This window comes from Lactuca serriola, chromosome 4 (assembly GCF_051521515.1).
Source record: "Lactuca serriola cultivar US96UC23 chromosome 4, Lser_US96UC23_V15, whole genome shotgun sequence".
Taxonomy (NCBI): domain Eukaryota; kingdom Viridiplantae; phylum Streptophyta; class Magnoliopsida; order Asterales; family Asteraceae; genus Lactuca; species Lactuca serriola.
Window position 1 is genome coordinate 248281273 of NC_136411.1, and position 20054 is coordinate 248301326.

General features: G+C 36.1%; 1 protein-coding gene across 1 annotated transcript; it reads right to left on the bottom strand.

Moving 5' to 3' along the window:
* Nucleotides 1-394: 394 nt before the first annotated feature.
* On the bottom strand, nucleotides 395-1956 carry LOC145096912 (WUSCHEL-related homeobox 4-like). Its single transcript, XM_079034298.1, has 3 exons — nucleotides 1496-1956; nucleotides 871-1161; nucleotides 395-755 (listed from the first exon to the last, which is right to left on the bottom strand). The coding sequence occupies exons 1-3, from the start codon at nucleotides 1805-1807 to the stop codon at nucleotides 624-626; spliced, it is 735 nt and encodes a 244-aa protein (XP_078890424.1). The 5' UTR covers nucleotides 1808-1956; the 3' UTR covers nucleotides 395-623.
* Nucleotides 1957-20054: the final 18098 nt, after the last annotated feature.

The following is a 20054-nucleotide window of genomic DNA, read 5'->3' on the forward strand; positions in this document are numbered from 1 at the left end:
TTTGAATTCGGAAGCTCCATTGTGAAACCAAATGTCAAAGTTATCCACAGATTTGTGACCCCACACAATCCACCACTAGCTAATTCAAAATTTCCGTCAATGATTTTCTGTTTTGTAATTATCTTTTCATTTTCTACAGAAGTTTCATCATCATAGTTTTGGTAAATCTTTAAAATATCAAATTGATTAATTAACAAATTAACAATAATATTGGTTTCTGTGAACTTAATTTATTGATTTTATCATTGCCAAAGGACATTTTTATATTTCTTGAAAGAATTATATTTATATGGTTTCAGCGTAGTGTCCAGGACCTAGCTAGATATTTGAAACTTTTATGGAAAAAGATGGAATTGGGAAAATAAAGAGAAGCATCGATAGCTAGCTAGCAACATTTTCCAAGATAAAGCACGCTTTGGTTTCCAAAGTCAAAATAAATAAGACATAAAGATGTTTAGAGGGTACAAGATGTTGAGAGGGTACAAGGATACAAATTGTCTCTCTTCTTTCCGGAAACAAAGAAGAAAAGAGCCAACGAAAGTGAAAGTTTAACCAAAAAGGAGCATAAGAATTTCAGCAACTAAGTGACCTTAAACCCCTGGAAAAACCCTTTTCATATCACTTCAAGACGATCTTGATCTTCCTTCTGGATGTAAAGGAAAGAGCTCCAATGTTTTATTATCTTCCTCATCTTTTTCCAAACACTCAAATGACCAACTTCTACACTTCTTGTATGGACTCTCCACTACTTCTCCCTTCAAGAATATTAAAAAGATTGTTTATATCACATGCAAGAACTAAACTTTCACAAAACCCACAAGAAAAAGATTACATGTAAGTCAAAAAAACAAAGAAAGGAAGCTAGCATACTCTAGGGTTTAATGAGATGGAGTTGATCATGGTGGAGGCTGGGGTTGATCTTAAGGAATGGTTAAGACCGAGGTTGTTACGCTTCTGCTTTTGTCTCTCGCGTGCTTTATGATTTTGGAACCAATAGAACACATTCTTGCCTTCTATTTTGCCATACTTGCATAGTTGTGAAGTGATTTGTTCAATTTGTTGTGCGTTTGGAGTCCGCATTCCACCTCTATATAACATCTCCAAGATTCCAATTTGCTCTTGTGTTGGATTCCATCTTGTTCCTCCTGGATGTGTTTCCACCTTCACAAAGTTCACCATTCTCATCAACTTATTGTAGATCCCAAATAACAAATGAGTTTTCCGCTTTAAGTTTTATATTGTTTATAAGGATAATATCTTCAAAAGAGAAAAAAAAATATTCCATATCATGTCATATACATGTTTAAACAGTGAAGATCCTTGGCAACTGTAAGCATATATGTGTACAAGTGAAATTCAATTACTTTTAACTAAAAGGCACAGTATGTAGTTGAGCATTACACCTCGCTTGTCTTGTAGTGTATCATATTAATTAACATGCATGATGAAGTTACACATAAACGTAAGTGAAGATTAAGAAGTAAATGATGAGTACCTGAGGAGAATCTTTCTTGTGGTCAGGTGAAACAAGTTGAATAGGACAACTTTCAGGTCTAATGAAGCTCTTGAGATCAAAAGTAGCGGGTGTGACATGGCTATTACTACTACTGCTATTGCTAACGTTAACGCTAATATTATTCATGGTGAAACAAGTGTCAGTGCTATCACTAGTTGTCAACTTCGGTGTGAGAGGGTGTAAGCGTTTGCAGACACCGAGGGTGAGGCCAGAGGATGAGGATTGATCATCGTCCCCCCAGAACCCACCACCACGTGCAAACTGATGCACCTTCATGCTGCTAAGTCCCATGGATGGGTAAAAACATGGTTGATAGAGAGTGTCAATTATATAGACAAATCAAGAAAGAAAAAAGAAAGGGGTTGTCATCATATCATGGTGAATTATGCAAATGAAGGTGAAAAAGGAGGGAAAGAAAAGCAAGAAAAAGAAAGTGGGTGCCCCATGAAGAACCAAGACCAAATGATGAGGTGAGGTTGACTTGAGCGATGATCCTTTTTAAAAAGCGTAACAACTCTTAATCTAAAGAGAGAGAGAATGAGAAATAATGTATGGACGTGTGGTCTAGATTGGGTGAAATTCTTTCTGTCATGAACATTGATTATTAAATAATATAATTCCGTTTTGAGAAAAAAACACAAGATTTCAACACCAACCATGACTTTTGATCACTTTTAATAAAATCCAGCATTTCCAAGATTTGTGGTCGATCTATATTGTAATTTCGGTAAATATATTCTTTTTCAAGCAAATATTTGGTAAGAAAACACCATCGAAAAATACTAAAAAACGATCAAACACTTGTCCAATAACATATAAAAATGCAAAAGTTTTTTTTTTTTTTGAAGATGTTAACATCTAAAAATAAAGATGTTCAAATGATGCAGTATATTTGAAGAGATTGTAAATGCGTGTGCGTTGGGTAGTCTAATCAGGGGGTTTGTGTATTTGCTTTAATGATAAGGTGTCTATGCTTTTCGGTGGCCTCTTTGGCTGTGTTTGTGACTTTATTTGCTATAAAGTGAGATGAGAGGGAATGACAAAAGATTCCTCCAATCCCAAAACTTGAAAATGGGAACTTTTTTTTTATTTCATTTTCATGATACGGATATGGGAATTTCATACTCTTTCTTTTCCCTCTCAATCTGTGTTGTTTTGGGTGGGAAGTGAATGCAGCCTTAAAGTGGTAGAGAATGTTGAAAAAGAAAGCAAACAAAAATTAAGTAATAGCAACAAAAAGGCAACCCCAAATCTATGTGATATCTCTTGCTATATATAAAATTCCCCTATTTTTCTTTGGAAACTGTAGCCATATTTCTTATGTAAAGCGTATTTTTGAACCCACTAACTATGTCTTGCGGTAATACCGAGGTACGTTTATGATATTTGGGCTTACAGTTTAGTTTCTTTTTATGGAAATACGAATTAATTCGTAATTCCAAGAAGAGAAATTAAGATGATGATTACATCATCTGTTAGTTACCGAACGTTAGCTTGATGATGCCAAATAGAGATCTATGACTGTATGCATTATTTATAATTTTCTTTGCCATAATATATTATGTAACTTAAAATAAATATTTAATTTTAATCATATTAGTATATTATAATTCATTTGATTTTATATGTCATAATGACTTCCAACCTAATGTACTTAATAACATACTGCATCCAAATAAAGCTTTAACGAAACAAGTTCATCATGCCCAAATGGCCGAACCTGCCTATAATGGACCCAATCATCATAGCCAAGCAAAGGCTCAACACGAAGCGAGAAGTCTCCGGCTAAACTCACGTCTCATGAGTCAAGGCTAACCAACAGTATTCAAGGTTTGCCTGAGCTCAAAAGTTCAAATTCCAACCAACAAAGGATGATGGCTAAACCCAAAAAAGTTGAGTAGGGAGGATTGTGGAACCAAGAGGAAGTGCCAGGCTCACAGCCTTGATTCGGCAAACCTCTCTAAAAGATAGATTGTTTGTAGTATATAAATTTGTTATTTATCATCTTAAATAAATAAGTAGACAATAGTTGTTTATTATTTATTGGTCGAAATCATAATAAATAAATAGAGTTATATTTATTATAAATTAAATAATATGTATTTATAATTTATTTGTCAAAATCTGAAATGAATGACACTCTCGGAAAGTCGAACAATCACAACAAAGGGTGGACAAATGTCGGGTGAAGGCACTGAAAAACAAAAACATTCAAGGAGAAAACGGAGAATTCATTTCATTTTTACGTCTCTAACATACCAGATATGCATTCGATAGGATCGAGTTGAAGGAAGTATCCAGAAGTTTGGCAAGGTGGTGGACTTATACACATCGAAGAAGAAAGATTTGTTAGGGGCCATGTAACGCCTACTTTATAGGTATGTTTGTAATTGCTAATTATTTATTATAAGGAAATAAGAAAGATGGTTTTGGAAGGAAAATAAATTTGAGACACAACCATGTGTTGGTCGCTATGCGATGGGAGAATCATAGTCGCAATGTAATGCTGGCAACAGCCTAAAAACCTAATCTCGTGATTCTAACATTATATAAAGGCATTAACTCCTATGGTTTTCTCTTATATCTACTGTAAACCTCTAGAAAACCTAGAAGCTTGAAACCCTAGCTTCCTTCCCTTGATTCTTGAGTTTTAGTGTCATTTGAGTAGAAGCTTGAAGAAGAAGCAAGAGTTGTGGTGCAAAGGAGGAGAGATCCTGAGAGTTTAATTCTTATTATCAGCTCATCATCATTGTAAGTGATAAAGTTTGCACCTTTATGGATTGTTACTACTAGATCTAGAGTGTTGGTCATTTTTATTCCATTTTACTATGATATTCTTGGAGTTTGGAAAATTGTAGCTTTGTGAGTTGTTTTCAATATCTATTCTAGAATCTCTAGATCTAGAGTGTTGGTCATTTTTATTCCATTTTACTATGATATTCTTGGAGTTTGGAAAATTGTAGCTTTGTGAGTTGTTTTCAATATCTATTCTAGAATCTTTGAGGTGAAAAGAGAACATGTTAAACTCTCTTTGAACCATGAAAGAAAGCCTAATTCATTTTGGCTTGTCTTGGATCTCGGGTTAGTTTTTAGCATGCTAAGGGATTTAATGTCAGTAAAGTTTGGATTTTTTTTTATCCATTAGACACTTCCTAAGATGGTCTCTAAAAACTTGCAGCTCCTCACTTAACAAATTAAGCATTGGTAAAAGTGGTTGAATCGCCCACTAGATGAAATGTGACGAACCCTAGAACTTTTGGACTGTTGTGGTCATTGTACAACTAGAAGGTGGTCAAGACGTGTTCATCGTTGACCGGTTTGACTTTTGATCAAACTTTGATGGACATGGAGATTTGGACTAAGGTTGATCTTTGTCTAGTATCGATTGATGAGATACGTTTAATGGTGCATTTAGGCGGTTTACGCTAGTTGATTTATTAGTTAAGACTTGCATGTGGGACTTAGATTGTTAACTTCAACTGAGGCTTCTCACTAAATTGTAGGTGACCTTATATCCTTTATGTGGTAGGATTCTTGTGTATTGTTAGTGTATGAATGTGTGATTAGGGCCTATTTTATTGATTAAACTAAAGTATTCTTTTGTTATGATAGTTGGAGGATCGTATGATGAGATCACATGCCTTCATATAGGATGATAGTGGAAGGACGATATGCCATGAGCCTATAGACTTGATGGTATAGTAGTAGAAAATGATAAACCGTGAGCCTACAAGCCCGATGAAATGACAAAAGAATGGTGTTAGACCATGAGTGTACATGCCTGAAAGGATGGGAAAGTTACAAAGGTAGAAACAATGACGCATCCCCCTAGGTCAATCTCCTTTTCCCCATATTATCTTAAAACCAAGGTTGTAAAAATCGTTCGACGTTAGCTAGTCGGTGGACTGGGGTTAAGGGATTAATCGGCTAGGCGGAAATTAATCGGGGACCATTAATTGCTAATTTGTTAGATTTTAAAAAATTAAATATGACTAATATCATATAAAAGTTCTTAAATATCATCAATATCATAACAAAATAGATTAATATGATAAATACAATACTAATCATAGCTCAAATAGTTTCTGCTGAGATATAACTTCTTCAAAGAGTTAAAATTTCATCGGGTTCTACTGTTTCAGTAATTGTGTATGTAGAGATTAATCGCTAGGCGCCCTCTAATCGGTCGAGTAGCGCCAAGGGATTAATCGGGACCTAATCGGGATTTTTACAACACTGCTTAAAACTAACCAACACTATTATTTCTTTGTTAGAAAATCTACTTTTCTTGGTGAAGCTCTTTCGCTAGAGACACTATGTAACTTTCAAACCAATTAAAGGCCGATGGACTAACAAAATTTGAAGCCATGTATCTGGGAGGGATATGTGCTCTCTTAAATTTTGAAACCTCAATAGGTGCTATGGAGTTTCTAAAAACAATATTTTCTAGGAAAATTGGCCCAAATGTTTAAGAGTAGGAGACCAATGTGAGCACAGATTCGAGAGAATACCATGGATAAAAATCGTCGGTCTCCTTTAACCTTATGAACCCAATATTGTTATATCCTTTGGTAAGGTTATAGCTCTACTCAATCGCCTTCTTGATAGATATGATCTTTCATAATGGTAAGGTGAATATTCTCACTATGTATCAGAGATGTTAAAGGGCCAAACTCGGGTGGAAATATCCTCCCCTGCCCATGAATTCGTCTGCTTCCCCCACCTCAAACACGAATCTGAATTCCCCCTTCCGTGCCCCTGATCCTACCCTTGAATTTCACTATCAACGTCACTTTTATCCATGTTACTCTGTTTCCCCATTTCTCCTTAATTCCTCGTTTGGCCCAAAGTCACGTATGTAACCTTATTTACCCTATGTTTCACTCATTTATTTCATTTAACCTTTAACATTACATTTATATTAAAATACAAAACATATATATATATATATATATATATATATATATATATATATATATATATTATGTGACAACCCAAAATTTCTATATTGTACAACCACTCAACTCAATCAAAGTCAACATATTTCTGCTATCTTTTAGCATTGTTTAGAGTCCGTTTGAGTGTTCTAAGCCTAGTACATCCAAGGAATGAGTGATAGGAAGTGTCTGTTGAAGTTCAAAACCAACAAACAAGCCATAAACCCCTTCATGAGGAGTTTACAGTCAAGAGACATGAGTTTACGGCCGTAAACTCATGGTGGCCATAAACTCTTGGCTATATATTTGATACTTGGCCATTTTTCAACACTTTTACCATTCCTAACTCAAGAACTCAATTTCTCTCTCAAGTATCATAAGGATCTTCATTTTATTCTTCAAAAATGTAAGTGTTTCATCCCTTGATTAGTGATACATCTTCTTAGCTAGCATAACCCATTGATTCCATCCATTAACATCATCTTTTGGGTTAGATATTCAAGAAACACCAAGAACACACACTAGTGTTTTGGGCCAAAATAACCATTTTTAGCTACTATATCGTAAGTATCCCTTCCCTATACTCGATATAGAGTTGAAACACATGTTAAACACCTTGAAAACATCCATTTCCCCAAGAACAAAAGGTGTTTACATCCAAGAGCATCTCCTTTGGCCGTAAACCCTAGTTAAAGGTGCATATGGACCATAACTCCTTCCTAAGGCTTGGTCTTGAGTCTAGAACACTTCCTTGTGATTTGTAGGACCTTAAAACACCTTTTGGCACAAATCATCATGAGTTTACGGTCGCAAACTCAGGAGGCCGTAAACCCTATGGCCGTGAACTCCTAAGGTCGTGGACACTTGGCCGCAAACACCAAGTGTGGCCGTAAACTCCCCTTATACACAATCATTTGTGATTTATAACTTTCCATTCAAGTGTATCCTAGTACCTAAGGTGTTTCCCTTACCTGATTAGTTGTATAAATACTAATTACATACATATATGTGTCATTATATGCTAAATAGGATCCGTGTGTGTGCTCAAGTGTTCACCTGACACTTAGCATCCTATACCACTCTTTCATCCGAACTACTCACTACAGGTGAGTTCATACCCCTTAACTTATCTTTTAAATGATTTTAAATGCTTTTATGGGGGGTGGGGAATACAAGTAGAAACATTATAGTCATTATATCAATCACATGTGATTAATAACTATCAAACAGACAGATTTCTTATACTTCAAACTGTGTTTCCAAACAAATTGCTTCAAATAGTTTTACAAACTCTTTTATACGCAACACTCCTTATTAAACTCTTTTTTACTTATACTTTATCAAAATCATGTCTATATAGATATAGTTATATAAGTAGGATTGAAAAGACTTAGGACTGATAACTCGCCTTACTTCCTATTCCTTGTTTGGTTGTAGACTTAGGGTATCGGTTGTTTGTCTGAAGTTCGTTTCAATCTTAGTTATATATTATATGTATGTATATAGATATTAAAGTTCTTCATTCAGTCACTTTGGGTAGCAAAGGTGTGCAAACATGTTCATTCATACAAACAACATTACTAGTAAACTATAATAGGTATAGTTTAGGAAGTCACTACTTACTATTACTAGAACAATGAAACATACAAGAGTCAGTTCATTCATGAGTCAATATGAATATACTATTATGAGAAACAGGGAGAATATACTATTATGAGAAAGAGAGAGAATATACTATTATGAGAAACAAAGAGAACATACACTACACTATACAAAGAGAGCATACAATACACTAGTACAGAGAGAACATACAATACACTAGAACATACTATACAAACACTAGAACACTATAACATTAATGTGAGCCACTACTTCATGGCATGGCAATCTACTGTCGTGTCACGTTTTGCAACCAGAGTCTCCTGGAGGGAGAGCGTGAATTGGTGTACAGATCTATATGGGATTGACTATCCTACACCTTGCTGCTAGCTACAGTGGGACCTGCAGGTCTACGGGTGACTAATGTCATACTATTTCGATGCCTTAGAGCGCCGTGTTATACTAGTCTATCAAGTATGGTTACAATCATATCACATTTTACCTTAATTAACAAACTGGGTTAAGGTAGTTAGTACATTGGTAGTTACTTACATACAATACTACTGTACACTGTTATTTTCCCATTGCATTCATATTGTGATCTTCTCACATAAATGGTAATGTAAACTATATTTTGGTAATGATAGTCATACTTGGGAAAGATACAAACTTTTACAAACAACACAACACACAGAACATTTGGGCCTTGGTAGAAGGCTACTATTTAGTAGAAAATATAGGATTTTCTAGGAGATACAAACAATTATATCAAACATTTATAAACACTTACAAACATTTACATCAAAAATTTATAAGCACTTTCGTAAAACCAATGACACTAAAATACTTATGAACTCATCGGCTTTAATTCTGATCTACGCTTTTAAAATAACTTGTATTCTCAAGTCACCAGTAGACAAGTACCGATGACCAAGTTTTGAGAAGATGGAGCACGTTCAAGACTCATCTCTTATTTTGATTCATATTTTTGGTGTCTTATAAACTATACAGAACACACTTGTATTGAAATTATATTATTAATACAATGGATGATGTTGTTGCTTGTTTACTATTATGCATTGTTGTGATACTATACATGACGTCCTCCGCCCCCGAACTTTTCCACCGTTCAGGTTTCGGGGTGTGACATATTACACAATGGTTACCCTAATTTTAGTATTTATATTTATAAAAAAATAATTGAAAATCAGGTAATAAATTTAAGGTCCTCGCGATGTATTAGGGACAGAGCCCCCCACACCCACCCCCTCCACCCCTTTAAAAATATTAAAAAAAAAAATGAACACTGGACATTGATAACACCTATCCTTACCTTGTTTTTTAACCCAAAAATATTGTAAGAATACCCCCATACGAAAATGACACCCCGCGGGATTGCGGTCCCTCAAGGGGTTATGACATCCCTAAAGGAAGGTGATTAATATATTAAGTTATATTTCAATTTGGAAAAAGTACAATGTCAACGTAGTGGAGATTTTACAAGAGTGGTATGTTGGGTTTTTAGTCAGAAATAATCTAATTATAGTGTCAAACTTGACGTGATTAGCAACGGATGCAATTTTAGATTTGAATAAACTAAAACCATTTTACCCGCCTAAGGGCTTCTAGCCCAGCAGTATCCGGTGTTTCCCTCCCTTCTTGAGATTGAGGGTTAAGTCCCGCAGTGGACATAGATGAATAATTTAGGAGTAGTTTATTATATTTTCCGTTTAAAAAAAAACCATTTTACCCACCAAGGATCATTTTTAAAAGCGTAGGAATATTAAAACAACCATAGAAATAAAGAAGTTTACAACTTTTGAAGACTTTGGTTCCTTTTGGCAATTAGGAAGTTAATAAAGATGGAAAACTACTCAAAGAAGAGCATCTCTAGAAGTATCCACCATGCAAGAGTAAACTACCATAGATGTTAGTCTTCACTTGTATATAAGTTCCTCTTAAGCTATTAAGACATATCCATATAAGTCTTAATAGAAAGCAACTTATAAGCCTTGATTTCTAGCACCATTAACAATAAGGAAAAAGAGAAGGGAGAGCTCATGCTCTTGGCTGTATAGAGAGAAAATAGAAGAGTGAGATATCTAAAAAAACTAGCTTTGTTTTTGGTCTTCAACTTTGTATCACAATTTCTTGATCAGATTGAAATTTGGTATAATCTTAAATAGTTATTCTTCTTTACTCATATAATGTTGCTTGCCTTAACAAATATAGATGACTTTATTCTTGAGCTTTTCTTAATATTAGATTGGGATTTGTTGGATTTGGGTTCTGTTCTTGGGTTTTTTTTTTGCTTGTTTCTCATGCTGAGTTGAAACTTACTAACAAGTGGCAAGCGACGGTTGTATGGCTACTTGGTATCAAAAAGATTTTTGGATTTCTTCAATCATCATTGCCAAGGTATGTTGAATTTACTTTTCCAATTCCATTTGTTTGTCATGTTGGGTTTGCTACACATCAAATACACTTTAAACTAGGTAGTGAAAAAATTGAAACTACAGTATACCTTAGTGTACATACAACCTATGGATCTATGGTTTCATGCTAATTACATATACCCTGGAAAAAACTATAAAGAAGAAAAACATACCTCTTATGTAGCCTTTGATCTCCATGCTCGATCTTGATCCTCCATGAAGTTGCTTAGATGAGAGGACCCAAACCAGAATCCGTCTAATGGCATCACACCCAATGACACCAAAGAGTGGAATAAAAGTAACTAGGAGAAGGGTCAATTTCACAAACCCAAAGAGGGTTAGAAATCGTCCCTAAGAGGGGGAGGAAGAAGAGTTGGCAAAACTTCGATCCAAGGTGCAAAGAAGAATGAAATCCCTAAGACCCTATTCCATAAGGTTTTGTACTCCTTCACATGAAACATTCCGGATGAGGAAGTAACCATGAAATTCATTCCTTTTCCCATGTGGGATAGAGTGATTTTCGTCCAACCCTAATTCCATAATGGTTATGGAACATTCCGGATTAACCAACTATCAATTAATGAATATTCAACCCTTTAATTAATTAAAATTTTAATTAATTCCCAAAATATATTGCCAATTAGTTTCTAATTAATTATTAACCATAATAATTAATAAACAAATTTTTACTTTAATTATTCTATTTAATTTGGGTCTTGAGGGCAACCCAAAAGGACCCTATTATTATTAGAAATATTACCAATAGTTAATGACCTTGGACACTCTTTCCAATAGTCTCTCACTTGGACAAGTCATCAACTATATGAGGTCCAATACTTCTCCAATAATTAACAAAGTGTTAGCCATCCAATGCAACTACCGAACTCTTGATCTAATCAAGATTCAACCATTAGATAAGTGATCAACTATCCCTTCATTCTATGATATTTGTATGAATTCAAGATATGGATAATGGTCAATCTCAGAATTCAAGATCATGTTTCCCAATATAGATTTATGACGACTGCATCTGACTACTAAAGTGAACACATCAATTCCAGTCAGGGCTCTGTTAAGCACTTTAGATGTCAGCATCAAATCGTCGATGGGCCCATATATATCGCTTCTCTTGTTAAACAAAAGGAACAATTAAACTTCGACTACATAGTTTTTTTCTACTTCATCATTTCGTACATGGACATACCCTTTATAACTACCAGTTACAAATAGCATTGGAGTAAACCAATGCATAACATAATCATAGAGTAAAACTCCACGTGTATCTAGGTTTGAAGAATAGGAGATGTTATCGTCTTAGAATTACCCGTGACTGGATCCATGAAGTAATCTTTAAGCGCGGGTTGGTCCAATACTTAAATCTCTATTAAGTACTCATGAGTGTTAGCGCAATCTCTATGCTATGCCCAATCACTATGGAAAATCCACTAATACTCATGACATTCTTAAATCACTACTTACCTCCAAGAGTATGACCGACTGTGGACGTTTGACTAAATTAATATTCAGGAAGTGGAAACATGCAAAAGGAGAACACAGTGATAAGATAATTGAAGTGACTAAACTCCATCATATATTAAGATCGCCACCTAATAATTGCCAAATCGAATTAACACTTATACTACCTTAAGTTCTCAGGTTTAAAAAAAACTAAACTAAGAACGTTTAAGTCAATTAATTTGCAAATCTAATGCCTCTCGACTTTATCTGACTGTCAGACTTGGTCAGTGACATTGTCTTAGGTGATGGATCGAAAATATTATCTTTCGATATGAATGATTGACTATGATGTCATTAAATTTGACTTACTATCAAATGTGTTGGTACTTACTGAGATTGTGTGACTTGGGATCCAGATACAATATAATCTAACTGTATTAAATCCACAATAGCGTATTACTTGGTACTCTTCCAAGCTAATATCTCACCATTCATTAAAAGCACGAATTTTGATTGCGAAAAGAATCGTCTTTATCAATATGGGACTTCGCATCAATGTCCTCCTAGGACACATAAGAATGTTCTTGATCTTGATTCGTTAATTATCATCAAATTGATCTAATCCAACTTGTCATGCTCAAGGCATACGAGTCATTAGATCTGGTACATGTCATGGAATATATGATCTATCCCATAGCAGAATCATGTGGGACACAAATCCTTTCCTTTAGCTCAAAAGTAGAACTGGGATATTAATATCGCTCAATGTCATGCCATATTAAGCTGAGTTCTGTATGTCGAGTTTCCTCAGGATTCTATGTACTTTGGCTTAATCTAACGAATCACTTTGATCTATCTCTATAGATCCTTATTATGTACGTGTTTTGTATCCCCCATATATATATATATATATATATATATATATATATATATATATATATCATAGTGAAACAATCCTCATACCAAGCCAAGTTTTTACACTTGCTAGGTTAAAACATTGTTTCCTATGAATCGTACATTATCTATGTACAATGTAAGGGTGACTAGAATGCTCCTACTAGCATTGACATATATATGTGGTGTATCTATGTTTCCCGAAATTGAAACTCCTTGAACTTTCTCATTAAAAAAAGATTCCAATTACTCCCACTAGCTTTAACATATATATGGCTCATCTTTATTTCTCGAAATTTAAACCCCTTGAACTTTTCTCATTGAAACAAAGGTTTCAATTAGAAGATGCTTGTTTCATTCAAATATCAACTTCTCAAGCTTACACGTCCTTCACAACCTAACTTGGTTTGATTATGTGTTTGTTTATATCTATGCTTGTCTTTTCTTGAAGAGCTACTTATACCTAATGGTTAAGGCCAAGTGATTGATCTACCAAGTTTACACATACATGGACTGAATCTCACTCTCCATGTCCTCCTTCAATATTGTGGCCTTTAGGGCCTACCGTAGCTTCTGATAGCTGGTATACTCTGATTGCTCCATACCAGTGACTCATTTATCTTGGTAATATAAACTCTTATATAACTAGGTGTATGACGTTCTCAATCAGATCTATAAGGAAGAGATAGAGGTATGTCAGTTTCCTCAATAGCTCTTTCAATATCAAATTGAATGCTAGGTCCAACTTTAGGCTCTTCGTTGGTTGACTTTCGAATCTTATCAACATAAATGTGGCTCCCACTAGCCCTTTTGGAAATAAGCTTCCTCTCTTGGAATACTACCCTTTAAGTGACATACACTTGTTCTCGGAAGGATTGTTGAACAATTATCCAAAATTCTTGATGGGTTCTCCAACGAGATATCACATCTCTATTCTAAGTTCTAGATTGTCGAGCGCGTCACGACGAACATAAGCCTCATAATTGTAGACTTTAATATGTGCAAGTGAGGTGTGAAACTCAATTCACATATCATAAAGTGTTTCCTGAACCTTCTCAGTTGGTACAAGACCAAAGGGCTTCTTGTAACCCTATTCATGGTACAATCCATGAATTGTTAGTAAACATAGTGCGACTCATCTAGTACAAAATCAATGAACAATTTGTTTATGTATCCAACTAACACTTCCTAGTGGTAGTCTTCTGGGTGGAGATAGATCGTGAAACTCTTTCACAATTCCTCAGATGATCGATAAAGTTTGGACTGGGATGCTTACTATGAGTGTCTCATCCTATTGCCCAGTTGATTCTTAACTTCAGTATATGAGAGCTCCAAACACCTAAAAGGTTCCAAAATCATGTTCATATGAAGTTGGTCTTACCATGTATCATTGTTAATCTGAATGGTCCATTAGTGCAAACTAATTCCAACAGATATTCACATCACCTAGTGATGTATTCATCATCTATCTTGATAAACAAGAGTTGCATTTATCATGAGACTCTAGGTCAAATGATATCCCAAATCCGATCCAACTGGATACTTGGTGATTCACTTCTCATTTATGTTTCCAAGACTATGATTCAACAAATACACTTCACCCAAACCATTTATACGTATTTGAATAAGTATTTATTATGGTTAATCTGAACGATCCATTAGTTAAACTAATTTCAACAGATATTCATACAATAATACATCTTACTCAAATATTTGAATCAATTTTGAACTATTGTTACTATACGAGTTTTGTAGATTTCATGACTTTCTTTTAACATGTTGGGATGCTCTACATTTAAATAAGGCAGAACTATCTCATGATGTGTACTATAATCAATTTCAACTACAACACCATAGACTAAACATTTGGGAAAATATTTGTCCTTTGATCCTATGAATATTAGCAAGGGCTTGGCATTCATGGTCAAATTATCTTCTCCATGTTTTAGTCTCCTTACTTCATTTTATTCATTGCGTATTCTTGAAAATATCAGTACACAATCCTTAGTAAAACACTCAAGAATTGGAAGTAGTGTTCCAATGGCATTATAATCCCATATATTTGATTGAACACCAAACATGGGAGAACTAGTTATCTTTTGATCCTATAGAAATTATCAAGGACTCGTAATCCATTATCAAATTCAACTTCTTAATGTTTTAGTATTTCCCTTCAGATATATATTGGGCATGTATACTTTCTTAGTCCTTTCTTGTTATGGAAATGAATTGCCTTCCTTTGTCCTTGGTATTTGGACCTAGATTAGGTATACCAACACTAATCGGCTTTTAACCCATGGGCAATTGGTTTTTTCTTCTTAATACTTTTATTCATGATGGTAAAAATATAGTAGTGTTTTGAAGTTTGAGTTTCTATGATTAGCCATGATAGTTCCAAAAGGAAGTCGCAACATCCTACACAACTCTTTCATGGGCATTCTATGTTGTTCATATCAAAATCATAATGAATTGATTATATGTACATGTCAACAAGTTGACTGACCCTAGTCAACTCCTAACTTAAGGAAATTCCATTTTACTTCAATATGTCAGTTTACAACATACATTTGATAACTGCTCTTTCTAATTGACTAGAATGCAGTAATTGGATGAACCTCAAGAAGAGCTTAGTGAAAAGCATGATATTTTCTTTTCGTTTATGATAACTATTCTCAAACTACGAATTTGGAAAAGAGTGATAATCCTAATAGCTAATCCTTTAAGAGGTTTTAAAGCAGTAGATTTTAGCGGATAAGGTTATAGACATCATTCAATATCAATTTCCATTAAGTTTGTTTTACTTATCCTTATAAAATAATTAGCCTAAATAAAATTATTTAAGAAGGCTAGGATCCATATTTGAAGTCATAATGTGTAAAGGGATGCCATAAAAACACCATAAAGTTATTTAGGTAGGCAAATCCCTTTGCCAATTTCGATTACCACAAAATTCCTAGATCTTTGAGATTCATTGACTATCAATGGTATGTTAATCTCATATTATGTTCATTTCAAATTCAATGATGGGGTCGTCAGGGATCACTGCGCTAGACCACACCTAGGCATGCTAACACCTACATTCTCCTACGAGCTACAACTAACTTCCTAGGTACACCTCTTAGGATTATCCTCACTCTCGCACTATTGGTTGCTTTTGTGTATGCTTGTTGTACATAATACAAGGTTAGATAAACTGTCGAATAATCAACTCTACCCTAAGTCCACAATTAGACAAGGAATAGGAAACAAGGCTAAGTCGATCATTCAAAGGCTATTTAATCCCAACCATATAAAACTAATTAACACACACATAACAATCACACAATCAAGTAACATATAGCAAGCAACTCCCTATATCATAAGGCATTATCGAAATCAGGCACTTCTATCCAACAGTGCCTATAGAAACCCTAGGTTATCCACTATCATGGTTTTCTAATTCAAATTCAACATAAATAATTGTTATGTGTATTTTGGGAACCACTCTCCTGTTTGGGATCTGGCTGATTATACACACCACATCTTCTTATAAAACCAAGGTTAATTCAAGGTTCATGTTCCTGATCCTAAGCCAACAATCAAACAAGAACATGACAAGACACTTAGCCTATGTCCCTAACCCAACCCTTTTATTATAAATTGTTTTTCAAAAACGTTTTGTGAAAATTCCCGGATCCTAGTTTAATTTTGGATTTACACAAGTTTTCCTCTAATTTGCTCAAACCAGGGCTCTGATACCAACTTGTAACGTCCCATTTTCACAACCAAAATTTTTCCTTTTTATTAATGTAAAATTCCCAATTATAAAACCATTTCAATAAAAAACCATTTATTCCCAATTACATTTATTGAAAATCAGAGTATTATAACAATCATGGAATTCTCAATGCTGTTGAAAAGTGTGTACAGTCTCGCCTTCGCCTTCCTACAATCACCGATAGTACCTGAAACATAAACAACTAGGTAAACACAAAGCTTAGTGAGTCTTCCCCAAATACCCCATACAATAAAAATACTAGCATGCATAATGGGTCCACAATCATCGGATTGGATTACCGTGGCCTAATCAGTCATCGAACTGAAATGCTAACATGCAGCGGGTCCAATCAGCCATCGAGTTGGAATACCCATGGTTTGTTGGCCTGCCGCCTGAACCCAACTTCTCTTCCTGAGCCTCCGTGCCTACGGCTTACAATCAGTCTGCACTAGGTATATTTGCCTACAGCACACAGTAGGACCAACTCAACCTCAACCAGTACCATATGTCGACATGTAAATAAACAATGATCAAACATGCAATATCAATCATATAGTTCGCTACCGCCTACTAGATCTCTTAAAACACACTGCTCCGTTATCAGCCAACCTCCATGGAATGAATAACCATAAGTAACCAAAGGTAAAATAGCCACCTGAGCAGATGTTCCTACTCTAAAACCTCAACTAAACAAGGAACATGAAAGAAAGCCTAGATCAGGAGTTCTCAGGCTATCCTACATGAATACATATAGTCCCTAGGACACTCCACTAGACGATAACCTAACTATTGGTACTCTGCCAAGAATATAGTCTGTATGAAAGAGTTATGATTTTTATAGGGGCTTTAACAGTATAAGCCCTTTAAAAATATAAAATTAAAAATAAGGTGAGAATTTGCCGACGGAGACTAAACGAAAGTTGTAGTACTCGTCGATAGGTACGTGTGGATATAAAGAACAAAAAAACAGATCTTGTATAAAAAAGATATGGTTTTTTGAAAAATTAGGAAATCGTACATGCGTGCAAGGGGATGGTGTGCCCTTCTACAAGCTGGTGACGCTGACCACCCATTAGGCGACACGCGGTAGGCCAAGCTCCACCCAACCCATTTATGAAAAGGCACGGTGCACTTGTTAGATGGCGATGAGCGCCCTTCCTGAAATTGCATTATAAATACCCCTATTAAGCCTCTTCACTTCTCACACATATCTCTATTTCTCTCTGAAGTCTTATGAAATTATAAGTTGAGTTATTAGGAGCATTTAGCAAGGATCAGAGGAACCTGAGGGTCTGGAGAAATAGAAGTGCTCGGTATCAAAGTGCTCCCAGCGTAAATCCTAGTTTTCACTAGAAACTCTCTATAAGTTAGGGTACACTTACTACGCTTTAAGTGTAACGTATGTTTATATTCATAGTCATTATTATGAATGTGTAAATAAGTTTTATCAATAACTCTGGTTATAATATTGACTGATCTACTCGGGGCCAAGGACTGGTGGAGATTGACGACTGGGTTGTACACTAATGATCAGAGAGTTGTTGTTACTTGGGAGCAGTTCAGGGATATGTTCCACACTCGTTACATTCCACGGGTCGAGCGGGAACGTTTGGCTCGGGAGTTTTTGAGTTTGAGACAGGATGGGGAGTCAGTGACGAAGATCACATGTATGTTCACTAAGAGGGCGTTCTGCCTAGAGTTTGCTTCTGATCAGGCCCAGATGACACGTTATTTGAGCATGCTCAAGACTGATATTCATCAGATTGTTGCCACACAGCGATGTGATACTTTACTGGATTTATAGGAGGCTTCTAGGTGGCATGAGTTGGAGATTAAGTTGCAGTTGAGGGAGCAGTGACAGGCCCCAGCATAGTCACATTCGGCGCCGAAGCAGTCTAAGACCGTTGATTCTAAGACTGGGGGTTAGTAGAGCCACACTTATGGAAAGTGTGGCAAGGGTCATTCTGAGGTTATCCGAGCTGGTAGTGGGCGCCACAGGTGTGGCAAGGAGGGGAATTATGTGAATGATTACCACCAGCCCACCTCGGTCCCAAGTATGAGGTTATGTTATCACTATGATCAGGTTAGCCACTTGAAGGCCAACTGTTTGGTGCTTGCCGCTAAGCCGGCATAGGTTCCCACACCAGCTACATTAAGGATTACGGACAAGAGGCCAGGTAGAGCAGAGCCCCCAAAGGCTCAGGGGCATGCCTTCCAGCTCACCGCAGAGGAGGCCAGGGCAACACCAGATGTGGTTGTTGGTATGTTTCTATCCCTTATCTTACTGGTTTTATATGTTTGATGCTTATCTATCTATACCTGTGTTTAGGTACGTTTTTAGTGAACTCCTTGCCTACATTGGTTTTATTTGACTCGAGAGTGAGTCGGTGTTTTGAATCCCAGACATTTAGTAGGTAGTTCAGTGTACCAGTTGGTGACCTAGAGTGTCTATTGCGTTTCTCTATCGCCAACGATCACGGGGTTTCTGCTTCTTCGTTCTACAGAGGATGTGAGTTGGAGATCTCCAGGGTGTCCTTCCGGATAGACTTGATCAGCCGAACCTGAACATGAGATAGCGCAGGTGGCTAGATGTAGTTAAGGACTACGAATGCGAGATCCTTTACCACCCGGTAAAGCGAACGTGGTAGCGGAAGCTCTAAGCCGCAAGTCAGTTGGGTCTTCCACCCCATATATGAGGATAGCGGTGGATTCTCCACTCGTGAGTTTGATTAGAGATGCTCAGGTTGAGGGCATGCGACCAGAGAACTAGAAATTGGAGAGGATCAGGGGCGAGAACGATGGGTTTGTGCAGGATAGACATGGATTATTGACCCGATGCGGTCGGGTATGAGTTCCGATGTCTGGTGGGGTCAGACAGATAGTTATGGAGGTGGCTCACAAGTCTCACTTCTCTATTCACCCAGGGTCCACCAAGATGTACCGGGTGTAACACCCTGTTTATTTATTAGATAAATAAATAAATTAATGAGCGAATGGTAGCTCTAAAATAAATAATTATATATGGAGGGTGTTGGTTTCGAGGAGTTAATTGGCAATTTTAGAAGTCGGGGATTAAAAGTGTAAGTTCTGGACCCCGTTTATAACTATTTAAGAAATTAGGGGCCCCGTGGTAATTATTTAGGATTTAATTTAAAAAAGGAAAAGAGGTGGAGGGGCTGAATATGTCATAATTAAGATATCAGGGGTTGTTTGGTAATTCATGGGTCGAATTTGAAAGGAATTTATGAGATCAAGGGCTAATGGGTAAATATTAGATTTAAAGTGAAGAAGATATTGTGGGGAGGGACTAAAAATGGTAAATGAGTGAAAGTTTCAAGAATACGAGACTTATACCCGGCGACTCTTCCTTCCCTCTCATTTTAATGGAACAGGACCCCTAACCCTAATTGATGCTCAACTGCCACCACAAGAAACTACCCCTAGCCGCCATCTTCGGT

What these genes read in the sequence shown, in the direction of transcription:
- LOC145096912 (XM_079034298.1), bottom strand. Translation starts at nt 1,807, where the DNA reads ATGGGACTTAGCAGCATGAAGGTGCATCAGTTTGCACGTGGTGGTGGG. An exon ending in ACAAGAAAGATTCTCCTCAG is followed by an intron (nt 1,162 to 1,495) that starts GTACTCATCATT and finishes AACTTTGTGAAG; the next exon opens with GTGGAAACACATCCAGGAGG. An exon ending in CCATCTCATTAAACCCTAGA is followed by an intron (nt 756 to 870) that starts GTATGCTAGCTT and finishes ATATTCTTGAAG; the next exon opens with GGAGAAGTAGTGGAGAGTCC.